Raw genomic sequence first — 24,899 nt, 5'->3', positions numbered from 1 at the left:
ATTATTCTCTTGCTAAAGAGTGACAAGTTATAGAATCAGAATTCTTAATAACAATCACAGGCCAGGCAACCAATAATACATTGATTTACAATGAATAGTTGCTTTTCAGTTAACTAATAATACCAACGAACGACTAAAAATTAAAAAAAATGCTTTAAAAAATTGTTCATTTATTAAAAAAAAATAATTAACTGATATTCTGAAAGTTGATGCTTCATTACCCCTATATATATATATATATATATATATATATATATATATATATATATATATATACTTATGTTATAGTATAATATATATTAATATATATTATAATTATACTATATAATATGATATTTGGTGCAACAAATTAAACGGGTCATTTTTTTCTTAAAACCCTTTAAATTCGATAATTGTGTTGTAAATTTCGAAGTAATAAATATGTTAAAATTTTCGTAGTTTTTTTCTTCCTTCCTCTTCCTCACCCTTGCCTCCAGCCCTATTAATTACAAAGTAACGGAAGCAGTTAAGCATTGTTTGAGTATGTAATTATTTTTCATTGATGCACTTGTTCCTAAACATAGTGGGGGCGGAACTCGCCTACCACTCTTCTTTACCACCAGACCGTACTCAGTAAAGCTTGTGTCGTACGTTAAGTCGCTAGCGCTTGCGTGCGCGCATCTTTTGAATTTTTATGCGATTATTCTCAACTCCACAAAGTGAACATGTGATTTTTGGAAAAATGCTAGTTTTGTGGCTTTTCGTGGTCATCGCCATCGGCCGGACTCGTGCGAATTTCGACCACCAAGTGGAGTATCAGTGCATCCAACACTGCCCTCTCCAGGTAAGCAAATCACCGGAATTTCATTGTCTTCCGAGATTGGGTGTCGGCGGGAAGTCGCAAAAATTCGAGGGCTGTTGTGGCGCCGCTCCCTCCAAAATTGCTTATTTGTGCGAGTTTATCGCTGATCGTTGACCAATGACCGGTGTTGCCAGAAATATTATTAATAACATCTCGCTTTCGCTTGATTATTTTTTATCGATAAGGAGTTACTTCACTTTTGGAATTTTTAGCACTTGGACAAAGCGCTTAACCTTTGCATTTCCACATCAAAAGTTTGGCTTGATGGTTATCGCCCGCGACTGACAACGGTCGCAATTTTTCGGCTATAAAATTCAGTGGCGACCCAAATATTAAACAGCCACTGTTTTCGAATGATAAAAGTGGACGAAATGTAATCCGGTAATTAATTCGTAAACACAAACGATTGTTGTTCTGTTGGAAGTCAAGTGTTGCGACACTTGAGTCTCCAACGAAGGCTCTTGTCCGTTAAAAATTTCGAAACTTCTTTTTAAAAAAAAAAATTTTTCCACTTTCTTGAAGGTAAGTGATTCTCAGGAAATTTTAGCAAAAAAATTAAAATTTTTAAATCTCGTGAAAAGTTGGTATAATACAGAAAATGAGCCGCTGAATTCAATGGAACAAACCGCATTGCTCTACGACTTTTAGTTTTCGAGTTATGAATTTTTTTTGTCGGATAAAATTTTCCACTATGACAAATGGCTACCCTAAATTTAAGCAAAAAAATTTAAATTTTTAATTCTTGTGAAAAATTGATATAATATGTAAAATGAGCCGTAGAATTCAATCGAACAAACCGCAATGCTCTACGACTTTTAGTTTTTTTTTTATGAATTTTTTTAATGAAAAACTTTGATCGCCTCTGTAGCCGGAACCGTTGCCCGAAGCGGCTCCGGGTTTAGACGAAAAAATAGCTAAAATTAAGCGCTATCAGATGGTTTTTTGTTCGTTGCTCTAAGTCTTACAGTTTCCGAGAAAAACGCAAAAAAAGGTTTCCAGTTTCACTTTTTTTCAATTTTCAATCGCCAATTACGGCGAAACTATTAGAGTTATCGAGAAACGGAACAATGGAGGAAAACCGGAATAAAAAATATTACAATATTAAACAGTCACTGTTTTCGAATGATAAAATTGGACGAAATGTAATCCGGTAATTAATCCGCAAACACAAACGATTGTTGTTCTGTTGGGAGTGAGTCAAGTGTTGCGACACTTGAGTCTCAGACGAAGGCTCTTGTCCGTTAGAAATTCCGAAACTTCTTGACCAAACAAGAAGGGCGCACCTGACTTGCTTTTTTCCACCTGGGTGGACTTCCTCGGCCAGCCTTTTCCGCTCGGGAATCACGGGGGTGTCGCGGCATTTGAAATTGTAATCAACAAGTGCGCCGGAAGCGCCCAATTACGGCCCCAACCCCTTGACAAAAGTGGCATAATTAACACAGACCAGTGAAATTTTCGGCTGGGAGGAGGTCTCCGGGCGCCCAGAAATCTTATCGTTCGTAATAATTATAGCAATGGAGTCACGATACGAAGCGCGAGGGTCAAACTCAACAACAGATAGTTTAAAAGAAGAAGGTAATTAATTTGTAATCGAGTGACGACATATTTCTAGATGTGTTGTATAAACAAGACAGTTTGCCACACACGGAGGTGTCTCGCTCCCAACAGTTTACAATTTTATGTCGGCACAAATCGCAATTTTATTGCCCGCAGTTTCAATACTGATCAATTGACTTGATTGGCTTAAATTGTGATGGGAGAATATGCAAGCACATGGGACAATTAAGGCACATATGCGACAAATTAATTTACGTTGAGAGGAACGCACTCAACAAAAACACGGCTTTTTTAACAAGGGAAGTAATATTAAACCGTAATTGTTTGAACTTCTTATTTTTTCATGTTTGTCAACAAACATGCTCACGTCGTAAACACTAGAAATCAAATTTTATTTTTATAATAATTTATGAAACAGTGCCGAGTAATTAATTTTTATTGCCTATTTATCTACATTCTTCAGTGACAGGCTCTTGTCTCACCGAGACCGAGAGAGCATTTTTATTTTCTTAACGAGCTTAGTGAAGAATTTTTTGTGTTTTTGATTAATTTTCTTCATTTTTCTTCACACCGCCTGCACAGGCTGACAAAAAATATTTAAATGCATCCATACATACTTTTTCTTTAGAAGTCTTTAAAATAATGTCATTAATTTTACCAATTTTTGCATTTATTTGCAATTTTCTCGAAAATTATTAGTTGGAGAACCATGGTCTTTTTTAATAAAAATAGATAATCGAAAGAGCTTTCCAACGATAATAAACTTCAAAGGGTTATTTTTAATAGTTCCGGAGTTAATGCTTGATAAATGTTCCGGATACCCAGAATCGACCAAAATAGCGACAAAAATTGGAAAAATCAAACATCAAAAAATCGAACATATGGACTTTTTTTGGACTTTTAACAACCCTAGAGGGTTGTAAAGGCATATATAAGTACGAAAAAGTATAATAGAACGAATTTAAAAAAAAATAATTTTCTCACTTTCTTGAAGGTAAGTGTTATTTACTCAGGAAATTTTAGCAAAAAAATTGTAAATTTTAAATCTCGTGAAAAGTTGGTATAATACAGAAAATGAGCCGCTGAATACAATGGAACAAACTGCATTGCTCTACGACTTTCAGTTTTCGAGTTATGAATTTTTTTGTTGGATAAAATTTTCCACTATGACAAATGGCTACCCAAAATTTAGGCAAAAAATTTTTAATTTTTAATTCTTGTGAAAAATTGATATAATATGTAAAATGAGCTGTTGAATTCAATCGAACAAACCGCAATGCTCTACGACTTTTAGTTTTTTTTTTATGAATTTTTTTAGTGCAAAACTTTGATCGCCTCTGTAGCCGGAACCGTTGCCCGGAGCGGCTCCGGGTTTAGACGAAAAAATAGCTAAAATTAAGCGCTATCAGATGGTTTTTTGTTCGTTGCTCTAAGTCTTACAGTTTCCGAGAAAAACGCAAAAAAAGGTTTCCATTTTCACTTTTTTTCAATTTTCAATCGCTAATTACGGCGAAACTATTAGAGTTATCGAGAAACGGAAAAATGGAGGATAACCGGAATAAAAAACTCTACAAAATGGCATAGGACTCAAGGCGATATCTCGCAAAAAAATTTTCAATTTTCAAACGCCGATTACGGCCAAACTAAAAGAGCTAGGAGAAAACGCTTTCTTAGATCGGAAAGAGCACATCAAAATCTATAAGATAGAATAGGTTTCATTTGATTTTGAGACACTTTAAAAATTGACCGATTTTAAGGGGGGGGTGTTAACTTTTTTTTAATTTTTTTTATTTTCTCATTTACGGCTAAACTATTGTAAAAAGTGGAACTGTTTTGATCCATACCTATGCAAAATGATCCGGGGAATCGATTGGCATCGAGAAAATTGCCAAATTCCCAATAGTTTTTTAGTTATGAATTTTTTAAAATTTTACCAATTTTTGCATTTAGCAGCAGTTTGCTCGAAAACTATTAGTCGGAGAACAATAATCTTTTTTGAAAAAAATAGATAATTTAAAGAGCTTTCCAACGATAATACACTTCATGGGGTTATCTCTAATAGTTCCGGAGCTATTGCTCGAGAAATGTTCCGGGTACCCAAAACCGACAAAAACTGCGACGAAAATTGAAAAAATCAAACATTAAAAAATCGAACATATGGACTTTTTGGACTTTTAACAACATTTGTGGGTTGTTAAGACATGTAGAAGTCCATAAAAATTTACTGGAGTGAGTTTAAAAAAAAAAATTTTTTCACCTCTTTGAAGGTAAGTTTGTATTACTCAGGAAATTTTAGCAAAAAAATTGAAAATTTTAAATCTCGTGAAAAGTTGGTATAATACAGAAAATGAGTCGCTGAATTCAATGGAACAAAGCGCATTGCTCTACGACTTTTAGTTTTCGAGTTATGAATTTTTTTAATGGATAAAATTTTCCACTATGACAAATGGCTACCCTAAATTTAGGCAAAAAATTTTAAATTTTTAATTCCTGTGAAAAATTGATATAATATGTAAAATGAGCTGTAGAATTCAATCGAACAAACCGCAATGCTCTACGACTTTTAGTTTTTTTTTTATGAATTTTTTTAGTGCAAAACTTTGATCGCCTCTGTAGCCGGAACCGTTGCCCGGAGCGGCTCCGGGTTTAGACGAAAAAATAGCTAAAATTAAGCGCTATCAGATGGTTTGTTGTTCGTTGCTCTAAGTCTTACAGTTTCCGAGAAAAACGCAAAAAAAGGTTTCCATTTTCACTTTTTTTCAATTTTCAATGGCTAATTACGGCGAAACTATTAGAGTTATCGAGAAACGGAAAAATGGAGGATAACCGGAATAAAAAACTCTACAAAATGGCATAGGACTCAAGGCGATATCTCGCAAAAAAAATTTTCAATTTTCAAACGCCGATTACGGCCAAACTAGAAGAGCTAGGAGAAAACGCTTTTTTAGATCGGAAAGAGCACATCAAAATCTATAAGATAGAATAGGTTTCATTTGATTTTGAGACACTTTAAAAATTGACCGATTTTAAGGGGGGGGTGTTAACTTTTTTTTAATTTTTTTTATTTTCTCATTTACGGCTAAACTATTCTAAAAAGTGGAACTGTTTTGATCCATACCTATGCAAAATGATCCGGGGAATCGATTGGCATCGAGAAAATTGCCAAATTCCCAATAGTTTTTTAGTTATGAATTTTTTAAAATTTTACCAATTTTTGCATTTAGCAGCAGTTTGCTCGAAAACTATTAGTCGGAGAACAATAATCTTTTTTGAAAAAAATAGATAATTTAAAGAGCTTTCCAACGATAATACACTTCATGGGGTTATCTCTAATAGTTCCGGAGCTATTGCTCGAGAAATGTTCCGGGTACCCAAAACCGACAAAAACTGCGACGAAAATTAAAAAAATCAAACATCAAAAAATCGAACATATGGACTTTTTGTGGGCTTTTAACAACATTTGTGGGTTGTTAAGACATGTAGAAGTCCATAAAAATTTACTGGAGTGAGTTAAAAAATTTTTTTTTCACCTCTTTGAAGGTAAGTTTGTATTACTCAGGAAATTTTAGCAAAAAAATTGAAAATTTTAAATCTCGTGAAAAGTTGTGTTTTTACTGCTGTTGATTAAAAAGCCGATCGCCAACCGCTTAACTCGTTCATGTCAAATCAGCTAAAAATAACGGCGCTTAATTGTAACTAATTGTTATTGTCCCAGAGCTGTTAATTTTTATTATTTTAATCAACTGAGCAGACTGATAAGGTTGTTTAAAATTTTTGCCAACTGGGATAAAAAACGCAGAGTTTATCAATTGGGGCCACAATGGGGTCCTCCCGCCAAATTCTTCCAAACGATTTTACCCAATTTCCTGTACTTTTGTTCCAGAATCGGACGGATGCAGGCCATTACGACTACGCCTGTGATTACGGATGTAACATCAACCAGGTAAGAGCCAGCCAACGGATTTTCCTCGGAGCGTATCAAGGGCTTCCTCATTTTCGACCACAAATTATGAATCAAACGAAGGAAACCTGAATCCTATGCCAAGTGCATAGTCATTCAGCGAGATCAAGCACCAAAGATCCGTTTCCGGTTGTGACAATTATCACCCATGGGCGTGTGGTCAGCAAAACTGCACCATGGGGTTCAGGTCGGGCGCGTATGCTGGCTTGGAGCCGAACCAAAGTCGGGGAATCTCGAAAAAGCCACCGTTTTGATGAAATAAAGTGGAAGGTCAATAATGGTTAATTGTGGTGCGGCATGAATGGCCGTAAACACATTGGCCGAGGACACTTCGCGGCCATTGTAGTCCATAATTCAATCTAACGCGGCTTAAGTGAACGAGACACGCTTAAACGCCCACTTGCAGCCGCGCTGAGCGAATTCCAAAAATTCACAAAATTTCCGCTTATCGCCAAATGTTTGTAAATAAGTTTCGCGAGAATGTGGAATTGATTGCATAAATCAATCATCTGGAATATTTACTTGCTGTTGCGTTAGCAAACAGAGCAATGGATGGCCTGTATAAGGGTCCAATTTTTCAGCACGCGTCTACTTAATCAATTTAAATGTAATGTTTGTATGATGGAAGATTGACGTTTTTAAGTTTGCGGGTCAGACGAAGAGCGACCTTAAATGACCTACAGCGCCTTCGTTGATAATAGTGGCTCCTTAAGTCGCCATTAATATTTCGTTTTTATTTTCGTAAATAAATCCACGATCGGTTTTTGACATCGTTACGACATCAAAACATTTCAGATATTTTATTTACAAGTTCACCAATATCAAAAATTATGTAACGGACACCACGGGAAAAATTCTGTCTGCATCGGTATCGCATTATTATTATACAGGGTTATATTAATTTATAATAATAAACTATTCGAAAAAGTGGAACTATTTTAATCCTTCCCTATGCAAAATGATCCGGGGAATCGATGGGCATCGAGAAAATTGCCAAATTCTCAACAGTTTTTTAGTTATGAATTTTTTAAAATTTTACCAATTTTTGCATTTAGCAGCAATTTGCTCAAAAACTATTAGTCGGAGAACAATAATCTTTTTTGAAAAAAATTGATAATTTAAAGAGCTTTCCAACGATAGTACACTTCATGGCGTTATCTCTAATAGTTCCGCAGCTATTGCTCGACAAATGTTCCGGGTTCCCAAAACCGACAAAAACTGCGACGAAAATTGAAAAAATCAAACATTAAAAAATCGAACAGTTGGACCTTTTGTGGACTTTTAACAACTTTAGTAGGTTGTTAAGACATGTAGAAGTCCATAAAAATTTACTGGAGTTAGTTTAAAAAAAATTTTTTTTCACCTCTTTAGTGTATTCTCAGGAAATTTGAGCAACAAAATTGAAAATTTTAAATCTCGTGAAAAGTTGGTATAATACAGAAAATGAGCCGCTGAATTCAATGGAACAAACCGCATTGCTCTATGACTTTTAGTTTTCGAGTTATGAATTTTTGTAATGAATAAAATTTTTCACCATGGCAAATGGCTACCCTAAATTTAGGCAAAAAATTTTAAATTTTTAATTCTTGTGAAAAATTGATATAATATGTAAAATGAACTGTAAAATTCAATCGAACAAACCGCAATGCTCTACGACTTTTAGTTTTTTTTTATGAATTTTTTTAGTGAAAAACTTTGATCGCCTCTGTAGCCGGAACCGATGCCCGGAGCGGCTCCGGGTTTAGACGAAAAAATAGCTAAAATTAAGCGCTATCAGATGGTTGTTTGTTCGTTGCTCTAAGTCTTACAGTTTCCGAGAAAAACGCAAAAAAAGGTTTCCATTTTCACTTTTTTTCAATTTTCAAGCGCCAATTACGGCGAAACTATTAGAGTTATCGAGAAACGGAAAAATGGAGGACAACCGGAATAAAAAACTCTACAAAATGGCATAGGACTCAAGGCGATATCTCGCAAAAAAAATTTCAATTTTCAAACGCCGATTACAGCCAAACTAAAAGAGCTAGAAGAAAACGGTTTGTTCCATCGTAAAGAGCACATCAAAATCTATAAGATAGAATCGGTTTTATTTGGTTTTGGGATACTTTAAAAATCGACCGATTTTAAGGGGGGGGGTGTTAACTTTTTTTATTTTTTTTTTATTTTCTCATTTACGGCTAAACTATTTTAAAAAATGGAACTGTTTTGATCCACACCTATGCAAAATGATCCGGGGAATCGATTGGCATCGAGAAAATTGCCAAATTCCCAATAGTTTTTTAGTTATGAATTTTTTAAAATTTTACCAATTTTTGCATTTATCTACAATTTTCTCGAAAACTATTAGTCGGAGAACAATAATCTTTTTTGAAAAAAATAGATAATTTAAAGAGCTTTCCAACGATAATACACTTCATGAGGTTATCTCTAATAGTTCCGGAGCTATTACTCGAGAAATGTTCCGGGTACCCAAAACCGACAAAAACTGCGACGAAAATTGAAAAAATCAAACATTAAAAAATCGAACATATGGACTTTTTGTGGACTCTTAACAACATTTGTGGGTTGTTAAGACATTTAGAAGTCCATAAAAATTTAGTGGAGTGAGTTTAAAAAAAAATTTTTTTTCACCTCTTTGAAGGTATTTTAAGTGTAGTTTTTTTTATTTTTTTTTATTTTCTCATTTACGGCTAAACTGTTCTAAAAAGTGGAACTGTTTTGATCCATACGTATGCAAAATGATCCGGGGAATCGATTGGCATCGAGAAAATTGCCAAATTCCCAATAGTTTTTTAGTTATGAATTTTTTAAAATTTTACCAATTTTTGCATTTAGCAGCAATTTGCTCGAAAACTATTAGTCGGAGAACAATAACCTTTTTTGAAAAAAATTGATAATTGAAAGAGCTTTCCAACGATAATACACTTCATGGTGTTATCTCTAATAGTTCCGGAGCTATTGCTCGAGAAATGTTCCGGGTACCCAAAACCGACAAAAACTGCGACGAAAATTGAAAAAATCAAACATCAAAAAATCGAACATTTGGACTTTTTGTGGACTTTTAACAACTTTAGTGGGTTGTTAAGACCAATATTAGCGGAACCAAAACGTCTTTCACGATTTGAACTCAAAAAGTAAATAATCGTCTAGTTTGGGCAAATCCGGCCTGTTTTAAAAATTACGAGAAACAGAAACCAGACCTGATAATTACAGTGTTTGTTTAGTGCACTACCCCTATCCACTTGACACTTAACAGTCCATAAACCCGGCCATGTGTCTCTAAAACAACCAAACTAATTCACGCCACGTAATAAAAAATGAAGAAATTTTTATTGTGTTTGTTTAATAAATGCCCTTGTATTATTATCCCCAATTTGAAACGTTTCGCTTTTAAAAATAAATCTCCGAAATTGGTTTGTATCGTCTGGCGCCGCTGCACTTACCCTATCAGAGGGTGCAGAGCCCAGCCATGAACTACTCTAAACAGGAGCAGTTTAGTAAACAAGCAAGAAAGTTGTTTATATTTACGTCGACAAGGTATTAGCTACCGAAGACAGGCTCAAAAACTGTACCCAAGCCTTTAAATCGTTTCAATTAACAATAATGAACCGTTCAGACGATGATTTTTAATTCGAAGGGCGCTCCATATAACACTGATTATTGACTTAATGAGGAAGTGGGGAATTAGAGGTAACTCGGCTCGTACAACGGCTTAAAAATTCAACAAATGTTCGGCCAAAATTCGATGTGAAGCGGTCAGTATTTTATTTTCAAGCAAACTAATTACAGCTTCCGCTGAAAGTATCACACGCCTATCGAGTCTAATTTGTTTGTCCGGTCAAATCACCCTGTATATTTTTACAGTGCAACAAAGGCTGCAAATTGTGGCGGAGAGCTTTGAACTCGTCGTGCCCCAAAGTCTGCGTAAGTAGCGGTTTTTCGGTCGACGAGAGCGACTCACGTTTTGTTCAGAACGGTCCCATGGACCGGCTCACCCCCAAAGCCCTCTACTGCGTAATGGGGTGCAACGACGCCATGACCAAATACTTCAACCAGTTGAAGTCGAAACTGCTGACCCCTCCGGCCCCAGCTCTGGTGGCTGACACCCTCAGCGCCACTTCCCTCAGACTCGAGTGGAACTTCCCCGAGGCTAAGAGAGTCGGGCTGACTTACCACGTCCAGTGGAAGTACGAAGAACTGACAGCCACGTGGCACTACTGTCGTAATGTTACGTGGTTTGACAACGACACGGTTTTAATTGAAAACTTGCAACCCTACACGAAATACAGAGTGAGTCAAAAACTCCGTGGTCGCTTCGCGACTACAGCGTCTGGTTGCAGTTTCGCATCGTCCTGATTTTGGGCCACCAGGAGAACCAGATCGTGTCGAACCCCAGCGTGGTCATAAGTACCCTGGCTTCGGGAATCCCAGTTTCGCCACCAAGTAGTGTACGAGTGGCTCCCATTGATTCCACACGTATAAGTGTGAGCTGGGAACCTGGCCCTTTCCCGCACGGTCCCCTCCTCTCCTATGTGCTCCAAATCACTGATAATCATCCAGATGCCGAAGTACCACCGGAAGTCAAGGTGTGCCTTTATACAATTTTACTGCACTGCGATTTATTGCACACGAGAACGATCTATCCTTTCTCAACCCTTGAATGTGCTAACCGTCAGCGTTCGAGTAACTCACTCGCATGCTTCTCTTGGGTTTCCCGCTTTACTACTTTTGCTTCGTGCATGATAGAAATGTAAGAGTAACTGTTCTTGATTTGTTCCTTTCGTAAAACACTATTCGCTCTAGTTTCGGTCTTAAAGAAACTCGAAATTTTTACAAGATAGTGTGTGTTGTTTAATTATTCGTATTTTCCAAACAGGATATTCCGGCCGAAAATAACTTCTACATGTTTAGAAACTTACGGCCAGCTCGTAATTACACCATTTCCATCAAAATGAGAAATGGGGTCGGGTCAGGGCCTTCGGCCAAAGTCACAGTTTCTACACCTTCCGAATCTTTAGGTAACTTAATCTGGACCTGAGAGCGAAAGCAGCCCGTGTCCAAAATGCCCAATATTCAACAAATTACTATTTTGAACATACGGAAGATTTCTGTAGAAGTCCTGATTTTCCTCTAGTATCCACTTAAGCTGTGCCATAATAGAAGAAATAATTTTTTTCTATCAAAGGAGAATATTTTCGCTCGCAAAGCTTTTGTAAACAGTAAAACATATTTTTTCTTTTTTACTGCACATTTTAAATAAAAGCTTTATTTATTTATTTTTTGTTTTTAAGACGCCGTTAGGAGGAATTAACTATATAAAAGTTGCATTGTCACGCAGATTACGTAAGTATGCAAAATTTCAATTCATTCGAACAACAGAAACTCGCTCAAAATTGGCACGGAAAATGTGAAATAGACATACACACAACAAAGCAAGTTAAATAATAATTATTTATTTAACGAGTTTGAGTGTAAATCGGACTATTTATGGTGATTTTTATCAATTCGTCCGATACCTATCTCTTACAGTTTTTGAAAAAAATCACAAAAACGGATTTTACTTTGTAATTTTCGTAGTTAATCAAGTAGACCTTGGAAAATGGTCAACATTTGTCAAATTTCAATATTTTATTTAGTCTTTAGCTGATTTGTAGGCGGAGGGGGGGGTATTAACTTTTTTATTTTTTTTATTTTCTCAATTACGGCTAAACTATTCGAAATAGTGAAACTATTTTAATACTTACCTTTGCAAAATCATCCGGGGAATCGATTGGCATCGAAAAAATTGCCAAATTCCCGATAGTTTTCCAGTTATGAATTATGAATACTCTGTGACAGTAAAACATATTTTTGCTTTTTTAGTGCAGATTTTAAATAAAAGCCTTTGTATTTATTTTTTATTTTTTGTTTTTAAGACGCTGTTAGGGGTTATTAATTAAATAAAAATTGCATTGTCACGCAGATTACGGAAGTGTGCAAAATTTCAGTTCATTCGGACAACGGGAACCCGCTCAAATTTGGCACGGAAAATGTGAAACAGACAGACAGACAACAAAGCATGTTAAATAATAATTATTTATTTAACGAGTTTGAGTGTAAATCGGACTATTTATGGTAATTTTTATCAATACGTCCGATATCTATCTCTTACAGTTTTTGAAAAAATCACAAAAACGGATTTTACTTTGTAATTTTCGTAGTTACTCACGTAGACCTTGCAAAATGGTCAACATTTGTCAAACTTCAATATTTTATTTAGTTTTTAGCTGGTTTGTAGGCAGGGGGGGTGTTAACTTTTTAATTTTTTTTATTTCATTAATTACGGCCAAACTATTCGAAAAAGTGGAACTATTTTAATCCTTACCTATGCAAAATGATCCGGGGAATCGATTGGCATCGAGAAAATTGCCAAATTCCCGATAGTTTTCCAGTTATGAATTATGAATACTCTGTGACAGTAAAACATATTTTTGCTTTTTTAGTGCAGATTTTAAATAAAAGCCTTTGTATTTATTTTTTATTTTTTGTTTTTAAGACGCCGTTAGGGGTTATTAATTAAATAAAAATTGCATTGTCACGCAGATTACGTAAGTATGCAAAATTTCAGTTCATTCGGACAACGGGAACCCGCTCAAATTTGGCACGGAAAACGTGAAACAGACAGACAAACAACAAAGCATGTTAAATAATAGTTATTTATTTAACAAGTTTGAGTGTAAATCGGACTAATTATTTTACAAGTGGAATAATAAACATTTTTTTCTTGCAATACAAGGTGATGTTACCTTTAAATAAATGCAAGTCCAAAAAGTCTTTTCATTGCATACATGTTAAAAGGGGGATTTTTACACTTTCTAATAAAATTATCACTTATCACTATCCTTACAGATGAAAAATTAAAAAATTAAAATGATTTTTTAATAGTCACTATGTTTTATATTTAAATAATTTGGACTTAATACATTGCGCTGGACTTAAATTTTGTAAATAATGCCGTTTGCTAAATTTTTCGAAAAAATGGACTTAGGCTGTTATCGCTCTCAGACACAGAAATAATTGGGAGAAACAACCTCACTGATTAAATTTAAACAGTAAAAGACACCCAACAACCAGTTCTAATCCTTGGTACTGAGCATGGAGTCGTAGAGGAGGGAACTGACATCCTTGACGAACCTGCCATCTTATACAGCAGCAAATTAAACATAACAGGCATTGGGATACACATCAGCAAAAAGCTCATTTTCGTGTCAGATTCCAAAGGCCACATTATCAAAATGCCGCTATCTCGCAACAACACGAACAATATCACGTACATTTTGCCGCCGTTTCGCATCAACCAGACGAATTTCATGCCTCTAGACCTATCAATTGACTGGTTGAACGACCAGTTGTACATTTTGGGCAAAACGCAAAATGTTAAACACCCAATGTGGTTGATAGCACGGTGCGATCTGGATGGCCGTGGGCTTACCATCGCAGTGGCGGGTTTGACCACACAACCGTACAACATTGAAGTGGACCCATACAATGGGTAGGTAAACCAAAAAAAATCGGGGGGTTTGACTTCTCGTAGTTATCTTTTCTGGGGCATCCACGGCACCGGTCTTTACCGCTTAGACATTTCCGATTTTTCCAACGGAATCAGACACGAAGTACAACCGGTACTAATCCTCAGCGAGAAGAAACTAAACATGAGTGCTTTCACAGTGGACCACACAAATTTCCGGCTTTTTGTCGCAAACGAGCGCGAAAAAACCATAAATACAGTCTCGCTGGATGGGTAGGTACCTAGGTAATTAGCATTCACGTTAAAATGCCCAACTTTAGGAAGGAAATAATCAACGTGCGGCCAAACGTTATCAAGTCGAAACTCGAAAACGTCGTGTCTTTAGCCACCGCTAACAAAAAATTCTATTGGACGAACGGTGACGATATTTTTTACGAAGAGTACCACAATTCCGTCTACTTCCACAACTCGTACCCCGACCTATCATTGTCCACAAAATCGTACAAGAAAGTTATAATTAACTTGCAAAGTTCGCAACCTATCCCCAGCCCTGTGAACCCCCCAACCAACGTCCAGGCAATTTTTGGGAGCAACATAGCCAAAACAACGTGGCTGCCCCCTCATTTGTTGGGGATTCAGGGCAAGGGTGCTTGGCAGAACTGGTCGTACGAAGTCGCGATTAAAGAAGTGGGTTCGCAAAAGTTCATCTCGCACCGAAATATCAACACCACGTCTTACAAAATCTCAGGCTTGAGGGAAAACACGGAGTATGTTATCAAAGCTGCGGCTTACACCAGGTCGGGGCAAGGGCCCTGGTCGTCCGAATTCCGGGGATTCACCTTAAGTCGCTCGAAAAACCCCATGATTTATTGGTCGGCTGCCAAAGGCCTGCTGCGGACTGACGCCGCTGGGGAAAATGTCGAGACGTTGATTCACAAAAGCAGGATTAAAGGCTCGGTTTTTATCGACATGACGTGGTACCAAGACTTGGTTTATTTGGTCACGAATGACTCGCATGTCTATTGGTACGACACCAGGAGTCATAGTCAGGGACAGTTGATTGGTATTGACTCAGTTGGCAGTATTGCTGTTGACTGGATCGGGAAAAAACTCTACTGGTCGAACCCTAAACGACAAATGGTACTGTTCCCAACGATTTTGGCACAATTATCTATTGATGGTTCCAGATTATCAGAGGGAACTTGAATGGTACCCAGCAGGAACCACTGCCAATTCTCACACTGGCCAAGGAACTGAACATTGATTCAGTCAAAGCTTATCTGTACTGGTCCACAGGGTTTGCAGTTCGCTGTGCACACCTTAACGGGGAAAACTTGATAGAGTACCACCCGGTACAGCTATTTTCCGGAAGACAAGGTAAGGCTTTTTGTAAAAAATTTAAAAAAATCGAGCGCTTAATAAATTATGGCCACTTAAACACGTTTTTGAATAAAGATTTGTATTTCAAGCAGCTTGGTATATTTTATTTTTTTCTATTATTAAAAATAAGCTTGATATCGCAACAATACTAATTCATTGGAAGCACAAAATTTCCCGGACAATGCCAATTATACAGGGTGCTCAAAAACTGGCGCACCAACTCAGTGGTACGTTATTGAGATGCAGATTACGGGAAAAATGTTGAAAAAATTCCTAAAGTCATATTTTAAAAAATCTGGAGCTACAAACTTATTGTGTTAACTTTCTTAGTTTTCATTATTTTTTTATGTTTTTATGTTTCATACCAGGTAATCGTTCCGTAACAAAACAATGAATAATTATTTTTTAATTTACTATCAGATTTTAGCAGTTTTTTGATTTAAAAAAATTTAAATTCATCCAAAAAAACACAATGTGTAGATGTGCCAACACTGGGAATTATTTCCAAGGAAACCGTTTCAAAAATTATTTATTTTTATTGTTGCTCTAATTCTATTGCGATCATGACTATTAGACAACGTTGCCACATATCATTTATCTAAAATCCGTTATTTATCAATAACTTTAATACAAAGAATTTTTTTACTATTTTTACCTTTATATGTAACCAGTTCTCTACCACACACCATTGAGTTGGTGCGCCAGTTTTTGAGCACGCTGTATAGCAAGAAGGGTCAAATTTAATATTTTTAAGAAGAGCATTTTTTTTCTAAAATTTTAAACAGTGATGGGCCTAACCCTCGACATGCACAACAAATTCGTCTACTGGATCGTCCGAGGTCTGGAAGGCTCGAATTTATTCCGGGCCCCGATGGCCGGCTATTCCGAAAAAATCACCGAAAATTTCAAAATTACGAGTTTGCAAAAACCCAACATGCAGGGCCCACTTTGCTACTTCCACAAGCGTCTCTTGTGGCTCCAAGACAACAAAAACGCGGCTATTAGTGACCTCCAAGGCAACAACATTGCCACAATCAGCGGAAAAAGCATGTCTGATTTAACCCTAGTCTACGTGGTTGATTCCTCATTGCACGTTATGCCCGGTAAGTGCCAAGTACCCAAAACTGTAACTAATTAAATTGTGCAGACATTCCCGAAATTGTGGTAATCCCCGAAACGGTAGACAAAAATTCGGTCCGAGTGATCGGTTCTTTAAATTCGTTCAATGTGACTTGGAACCCAGTCAAGAACGTCAACTACGGGCAAGTGTTTTACGAAGTCAGTATTGACAGTCTTTTACGGAACGATTCTGCAGTAAGTACCAAAAAATTGCCAAAAAAACCCTAACTCGACCGTGGTCTAGATTGTTACGAATTCGACTTCAGTGAGGTATTGGCAACAAGTGGCCCCTTTTACCAAACTCCAAGTGGCAATCCGGGCGTTCACTTATTGGGGCACTTCGCCCCAAATCCGCGCCAAAGTCTACTCCCCGGCCTCCACCCCTTCAGTCCCCACAAATCTCCGAGCTTACGTAACGCACCACAGCAGCGGCACCAACGTCACTATCACCGTCCGCTGGGGCCCTCCCTTGTTCCCCAACGGGGTGCTCAAAGGCTACAAGATACACTGCTGGTACTTGGACGCCGCGCAACGAAGAGACATGTGCCGGGACTTGGTCAAAAAACCGGAGGAGTTCCAGATTGATTTCAAGCCACCACACGACCACATCTACTACTTCAACGTGCAAGCTTTCAGCGAAATGGGCGACGGGGATTTGTCCGACCCCATCCAGGTCAACTCCAGCCAAGAACTACCATTGCCACGGCTCTTGGTGGCGTCGGAAGACTCGATTTTCATCCAAGACATTGACTCGGATCGGAACGAGTCGCTCTTACACGGGATTGTAACACCGACGGAGATCGGCTATCTGATCAAAGAATCGAAACTGTTCTGGATCGACCAGTTGCAAAACCTCATGATGTACGATATGTTGAAAGGGAATAAGACTAAAATCACGAGCTTGCGGAACAATGTCACGGGCGTGACCGTTGATTGGCTGGAGCGGAGCATTTACTACGCCCAGAGCGAGAATTGGGACTCGGGCTCGAGCGTTTTCAAGCTTGATTTAAACTATGTTGATCGGGGGATTGTCAAAATGAGCAAAGTTTTCTTCACGCCGGCTAGTATCAGTAAAATCGAGGTTTCGCCCTACACCAGGAAGCTCTACTGGGTGGAAAAATCCAAGTTGATGGTTTGCAACACCGATGGGAGCGACAAAAGCGAGTTTTTTAACAAGAACAAGTACACCAAACGATCCACACTTGGTGGGGGTTGCAATTGCCCGGTGGACGTCAATATTGAGAAAACCTACACTTTGGACCACTCGACTGAGACTAAACCATTGCTAGTTTTCGTAGAGTCTGACACTCAGAATGTGGTGTCGGCCGACAAAAACGGCTGTTCCTGCAGTGTTATTGCAAACAACTCACTTGGTGTCACACTCCCGCTTGATCGTTTGAAATCGGACTTTGGTACTTTGTATTGGACAAATTCGCGCCTTCTTCACGCACTGAGGAAGAAAGAGGCGAATTTGGTCACGAAGGAGGTGAACGGTCGCGATATCCTCATTTTCGGGCCGCATATGCAACCCTTCCCCCCTAGCGAGTGTCTGAGACCACGGCAGTTAGCCAACATTAGAGTGACTCTAAAGGAAAAAACTTCAACTTCCTTGACTTTGGTTATGCCAGAGGTTGGGCAAATCTGCGCCGACACTTCGATGCCCACGGTTGAGTACCGAATTTATTACGCGGAGAAAATCGACAACAACACGTGTGACCTCACTTGCAACTTCTCCGCAACTTTCGATAAAGAATTCACGATCAAAAGTTTGAAACCGTTCACTCACTACGTGGTTGCGGTCGCTGTTAGCAATTACTACACCGAGGAAGAGGAAATAGTCCTCGGACCCTCTACAGTTTTTCAGACCGCAATCGGAGGTAAGTCAAAATTTTTGGCAAGACGTGGCGTAATTTTCCTTTTAGCACCGTCGCCCCCACAAAACGTCACAGTTAAAGTGCTGAACCCGACAATGGCCCAAGTGTCGTGGTCGCCCCCTCAGCACCTCAACGGTGTGACAGTTCACTACGAAATCTACTGCCAGACCGAACGGACCCTTTCGGGTGTTCGCCAAAAAGAACAGTCGAATGTTGAGCAACAATTTACCCCAAACTCCCACTTTCTCACGATCGTCCTCAACAAACTCTCCCCTAATGAGACTTACACGATCTGGGTGAAGGCATACAGTGAGACGAACGAGACGTCCAGTGACAGTGACAAAGTGCAAATAAACACGTACCCCGAACCCAGTGACTTAATTCTAGTGAACCGGACCGCGTACATGTTGACTGTGACATGGGACGTGTGTGCCAACATCGACCACTACAACGTGCAAATGTCCCCAGTCACGTCCAACGACTGGCGGAACGTGAGCGAATCTGGCGAAGGTATTTTCGCCAGTGAGGAGAATTTGCAACCAAAGACACAGTACAAGTTCCGGTTGTCCCTCTCCTATTACAATTACCCCGAGGAGTACATTTGGCCCCAAGACTCTCGCTTTGTTTACGAAACGCTTGGAGACAAGCCCTCGCCGCCTGGCACCCCCAAAATCCAGTACGTCAAGCCCAACATTTACAAAGTCTGGTGGGAGGAAGCCAAGGATAACGGAGCACCGATCGAATTGTACAAACTCGAAGGGTTGGAATTCCCGAATTACCGCACGAAGAGAAGTACAAACCGTACCGCTTTCTTCTACACCGCGCCTTCGGTGGAGGAGGAAGAGCGGGAATGGCAGCAGTTTTACAACGGGACTGAAACGTCCTGGATTATCAACGGCTTGAGCGAGAAATACAAGTACGAATTTAGGGTTCTGGCCTTGAATGCGTACGGGTGGAGCGACCCGAGTGACTCTAGCACGGCCTTTGACCTGAACGAAGCCGCCAGAATGGCCGAGAAGCAAAGCCCGATGACGCTGATTGCCATTGCTACTTTTATCCCAGTCTCGGTTTTCCTGATCATTTTGTTGTGCATTGTGTGCCGTAAGTATGCCAAATCAGTTGGTTTTTAATAAATGAAGCCAACAGGGAAATACGGGAAGCCGAAAAAAGTGCAAGTTGTGTCAATACCACGGGGGCCTGACGTCGAGTTGGCGACACTGAGGGAACTCCCCCGGAGGGGCATCCACAACACTAACGTGTTGTACGTCTCCACACAGCCCACGAGTGAGGAGATGACGCTTTTGCCACATATTCGGAGGTACGGCACTTGAGGGCGCAAGTTTGGGCTAAATTTACGATTTTAGGGACCAAATTACTTTAATGAAGTTTCTGGGAAGTGGGGCTTTTGGGGAGGTTTTTGAAGGGAAAGCCAGGGGGATTTATAACAGTTCAGGGGATACTAAAGTAGCAGTCAAGACTTTGAGGAAGTGTGCCTCCGATCAGGAGAAAGCTGAGTTCTTGCAAGAAGCGCAACTTATGAGTAACTTCAAGCACGAACATATTTTGCAGCTTTTGGGGGTTTGTTTAGATAATGATCCGCATTTTATCATCATGGAGTTGATGCAAGGGGGCGATTTGTTGACTTATCTGCGCTCCTCCAGGAACCCCAACGTGAGTACTCTTATGGTGATTATTTAAAGCGTTAACTAATTTAATGGAGACTTTAAAACTTCCTAATAAAATACCTGATAATGGCAATTTTTTTAAAGAGAATGTCAGATGACTGAATTAATTTATCCAAAAAGGTAAGGCATCTAAATATTTATTGATTTAAAAAAATGTTACAAAATTCGGCAATTTGAAAAACAAAATAAGTACCTAATATTAAATATCTAAGGGGTCCGAGTTAAAAAATAGATGAGAAAAACGGAGGAAGAACTAAAAAATACGTTAAAACAGTGCCATTTTATAGAAAAAAAAATTGCGGTGTACTGAGAACACCAAAAAACTGACCTTCTAGAATTGGGAGAAAATTTAAAAAAATGTTAAAAAATAATTATGCAGTAATTATTTTTTTTATTATATATTATAACCCAGCAAAGCTCTGTACTTAATGAGAACTTTTCTAAGATTAAATATTTTCTTCAAAAAAAAAAATAGTCGTTCTCCAAATCACCCCTTTTATTTACCTAACCATTGTATTTTTATTTTTCATTTAATTGTTTTTCATAAATTTGGAAATAATTATTTTTCAAATTGTGTATTTGCAACAATCACACATCATCATATCATCGATAATAGACGAAAATTATGGCTTTAAACTAAAGAGGCATTCATTTTTCAATGTGCAATTAAAGTGATTATGGAATAGTTTCGAGTTAAAGTCGGCATTAAATTTAATTTCAGAAAGAAGTTAATTTAATTCTTCATTTAAATGTAACGTCGACTTCTACTTTATTTCATAATCTCTTCATAACTGTACATTTAAACATTAATGCTCCTTTACAGGTTTAAAGCCATACAATTTTCGCTCATTAAGGTATTTAATAAAAAAATTGCAAATGAACAAACGAAACGTAATTAAAATTAGCTGTTCGTCTTCTAAGCGTGAAAATGATGTGTGATTGTCCCAAAGACGAAAAAAACACAATTTGAGATAAAATTATTTCGATAAAATCGAAAAAAACAGGTTATTGGCTTTCGATAAATTGCATAAAATTGGAAACATTATCGCCCATTGCATCGAAGATCAAAACTAGTTTTGTGGGAAGGGCTAGCGCCGGTTTACCGTCTCATTTGTTCCAGGAATGCGCATTCGACCAATAAAAATATAGAAATTACCTCCAACTTGTTTATCTACCGCACAAAAAATTGCAAGGTGTTTGTCATTGGCTATTGATGCACACCCGACAGTAAAACAGACCAATCACAATCGTCTTGCAAATTCAACATTCTCGTATAAATACGTAACACACTCATATAAATTTATTAATTAGAAGAGCAAATTAATTGGGAAAACCTTGGTTCGAACCCGAGCCGTGCCGTTTTTTGTCTCTGATAAAAAAGTAAAATATTTTCTGCAAGTTGTTGGTGTAATTTTTAATTATAATAAAAAATTAAACAGTTTATGAATCAGTCCTAAGCACAAAAAAACGGAAAACTATTCTCCAAATCACCCCTTTTATTTACCTAACCATTGTATTTTTATTTTTCATTTAATTTTTTTTCATAAATTTGGAAATAATTATTTTTCAAATTGTGTATTTGCAACATCATCATATCATCGATAATAGACGAAAATTATGGCTTTAAATTAAAGAGGCATTCATTTTTCAATGTGCAATTAAAGTGATTATGGAATAGTTTCGAGTTAAAGTCGGCATTAAATTTAACTTCAGAAAGAAGTTAATTTAATTCTTCATTTAAATGTAACGTCGACTTCTACTTTATTTCATAATGTCTTCATAATTGTACATTTAAACATTAATGCTCCTTTACAGGTTTAAAGCCACACAATTTTCGCTCATTAACGTATTTAATTTTTCACGTAAATTATACAAAAAAAATTGCAAATGAACGAACGAAACGTAATTAAAATTAGCTGTTCGTCTTCTAAGTGTGAAAATGGTGTGTGATTGTCCCAAAGACGAAAAAAACACAATTTGAGATAAAATTATTTCGATAAAATCGAAAAAAACAGGTTATTGGCTTTCCATAAATTGCATAAAATTGGAAACATTATCGCCCATTGCATCGAAAACGAAAACTAGTTTCGTGGGAAGGGCTAGCGCCGGTTTACCGTCTCATTTGTTCCAGGAATGCGTATTCGACCAATAAAAATATAGAAATTACCTCCAACTTGTTTATCTACCGCACAAAAAATTGCAAGGTGTTTGTCATTGGCTATTGATGCACACCCGACAGCAAGACAGACCAATCACAATCGTCTTGCAAATTTAACGTTCTCGTATAAATACGTAACACACTCATATAAATTTATTAATTAGAAGAGCAAATTAATTGGGAAAACCTTGGTTCGAACCCGAGCCGTGCCGTTTTTGTCTCTGATAAAAAAGTAAAATATTTTCTGCAAGTTGTTGGTGTAATTTTTAATTATAATAAAAAATTAAACAGTTTATGAATCAGTCCTAAGCACAAAAAAACGGAAAACTATTCTCCAAATCACCCCTTTTATTTACCTAACCATTGTATTTTTATTTTTCATTTAATTTTTTTTCATAAATTTGGAAATAATTATTTTTCAAATTGTGTATTTGCAACAATCACACATCATCATATCATCGATAATAGACGAAAATTATGGCTTTGAACTAAAGAGGCATTCATTTTTCAATGTGCAATTAAAGTGATTATGGAATAGTTTCGAGTTAAAGTCGGCATTAAATTTAATTTCAGAAAGAAGTTAATTAATTTCTTCATTTAAATGTAACGTCGACTTCTACTTTATTTCATAATCTCTTCATAATTGTACATTTAAACATTAATGCTCCTTTACAAGTTTAAAGCCACACAATTTTCGCTCATTAACGTATTTAATTTTTCACGTAAATTATACAAAAAAAATTGCAAATGAACGAACGAAACGTAATTAAAATTAGCTGTTCGTCTTCTAAGCATGAAAATGGTGTGTGATTGTCCCAAAGACGAAAAAAACACAATTTGAGATAAAATTATTTTGATAAAATCGAAAAAAACAGGTTATTGGCTTTCGATAAATTGCATAAAATTGGAAACATTATCGCCCATTGCATCGAAGACGAAAACTAGTTTCGTGGGAAGGGCTAGCGCCGGTTTACCGTCTCATTTGTTCCAGGAATGCGTATTCGACCAATAAAAATATAGAAATTACCTCCAACTTGTTTATCTACCGCACAAAAAATTGCAAGGTGTTTGTCATTGGCTATTGATGCACACCCGACAGTAAAACAGACCAATCACAATCGTCTTGCAAATTCAACATTCTCGTATAAATACGTAACACACTCATATAAATTTATTAATTAGAAAACGCAAATTAATTGGGAAAACATTGGTTCGAACCCGAGCCGTGCCGTTTTTTGTCTCTGATAAAAAAAGTAAAATATTTTCTGCAGGTTGTTGATGTAATTTTTAATAATAATGAAAAATTAAACAGTTTATGAATCAGTCCTAAGAGCATAAAAACGGAAATCTATAATTATTTCCAATTAATTACAAAAACTAAGACACATTTAAAGCGTCTGGGCTTCGAGTAGCGAGAAAAATAATTATTTTATCACAAAATTTCTGGCGGGTAATTTTCGAGTCATTTATTCCAGACCGACACCCCTTCCCTCTCCTTGATCGAGCTCCTGAAAATGTGCGTGGACGTGGCTAAGGGCTGCCGCTACCTGGAAGAGATGCACTTCGTGCACAGAGACTTGGCCTGTCGTAACTGTCTCGTTTCGTCAAAAGACCCCGACCGAATTGTGAAAATCGGCGACTTCGGCCTGGCCCGGGACATCTACAAGAACGACTACTACAGGAAAGAGGGCGAAGGCCTGCTGCCGGTCCGCTGGATGGCCCCCGAGTCGCTGGTCGACGGAGTCTTCACGAGCCAGTCGGACGTCTGGGCCTTCGGGGTCCTCCTGTGGGAAATAATGACCTTGGGGCAACAGCCGTACCCCGCCCGAAACAACCTCGAAGTGCTGCATTACGTACGGCGCGGGGGCCGGCTGGGGAAACCCACAGATTGTCCAGAAACTTTGTAAAAATTCCAACAATTTGTTGTATTTTTTTTTGGCAAAATTTCGTTTCAGGCACAATTTGATGCTGAAGTGTTGGGAATTCGAGGCCGATAAGAGGCCCACTTTCAAGTACTGCTTGGACGTGCTGGACAACCTGCACTTGCAGAACCTGCGGAGCCCCACGACGGGGGCCCACGAGGGCCAGTACATAAGCACCGTGCAGGAATGTAAGTTGTTTGTGCAATCGCTGCATGCGCAAACTTTAACTTGCATGAGCGCTAATTAGTGAATGCCATGATGCTTTGCAGATTTTATTCAAGGTATTTCCAATGAGGCGTATTTTCGCGATGAGAACTTTTCAGGTAATTGCACGTCATTGCTTAATTTCGCCAAATTTTGTGACTATTTTCTGAAAGATCTGTGTTTGTTTAGGTGACATTGAAGATGATTCCAATAAGGAGAAGACACCGTTTCTGGCCTCGGAAGCCGCTTCTGCAATTCCCAAGTATCTGGAATTGTTGTATGAACCAGAGACGTGCCCGCCAAATGACGGCTATGAAATACCGAACCAAATGCTGCAAAATGAAAGTACAACTAAACGAAGTTCCTCAGTAGTGTCCATATCGAGTAATGGGAATGTGCCAGACAAGAAAACACAAAACGGCTCTATTTGTAAATAATATATTTATTATTGTTGATTATTTATGTCCGGAGTTGTGTAAATAGGTCTAAAGGGCTCAATGCGTCAGTATTTTATTTTTTAAGTGTGAAAAGTGCCTGAGAACAGTATTTTAATGATTCACCAGTGTTTTCTAGAAAACTTACGTTTAATAAAATATGTAAATATTTAACAAATAGAAATTAGTTATACTTTTAGTTGTACAATAAAGAAAAAGATTGTGATGATTTTTAATAAAATAAAATAAGTATGTTGTGG

The 24,899-nt window shown here is 37.7% G+C and overlaps 1 protein-coding gene across 3 annotated transcripts; it reads left to right on the top strand.

Moving 5' to 3' along the window:
• Nucleotides 1-583: 583 nt before the first annotated feature.
• sev (sevenless) lies at nt 584-24,891 on the top strand. Of its 3 annotated transcripts, none has more exons than XM_015985218.2 (20): nt 584-823; nt 6,282-6,341; nt 10,221-10,280; nt 10,329-10,646; nt 10,697-10,942; nt 11,233-11,374; nt 13,449-13,887; nt 13,930-14,136; nt 14,184-15,003; nt 15,051-15,240; nt 16,029-16,346; nt 16,391-16,557; nt 16,607-18,239; nt 18,285-19,337; nt 19,383-19,554; nt 19,601-19,907; nt 23,555-23,982; nt 24,035-24,189; nt 24,271-24,324; nt 24,395-24,891. In XM_015985218.2, the coding sequence occupies exons 1-20, from the start codon at nt 674-676 to the stop codon at nt 24,640-24,642; spliced, it is 7,167 nt and encodes a 2,388-aa protein (XP_015840704.2). In that variant the 5' UTR covers nt 584-673; the 3' UTR covers nt 24,643-24,891. The 3 variants fall into 3 exon arrangements, with proteins under 3 accessions (XP_015840704.2, XP_064212251.1, XP_064212250.1); XM_064356181.1 differs by having other exon boundaries at nt 585-823; nt 10,697-10,804; XM_064356180.1 differs by lacking the exon at nt 24,271-24,324 and having other exon boundaries at nt 585-823.
• Nucleotides 24,892-24,899: the final 8 nt, after the last annotated feature.

Source organism: Tribolium castaneum, chromosome 4 (genome assembly GCF_031307605.1).
Source record: "Tribolium castaneum strain GA2 chromosome 4, icTriCast1.1, whole genome shotgun sequence".
Lineage (NCBI taxonomy): Eukaryota > Metazoa > Arthropoda > Insecta > Coleoptera > Tenebrionidae > Tribolium > Tribolium castaneum.
Note: the sequence above shows the minus strand (reverse complement) of the source record. Positions and strands in the feature narration are given on the sequence as shown.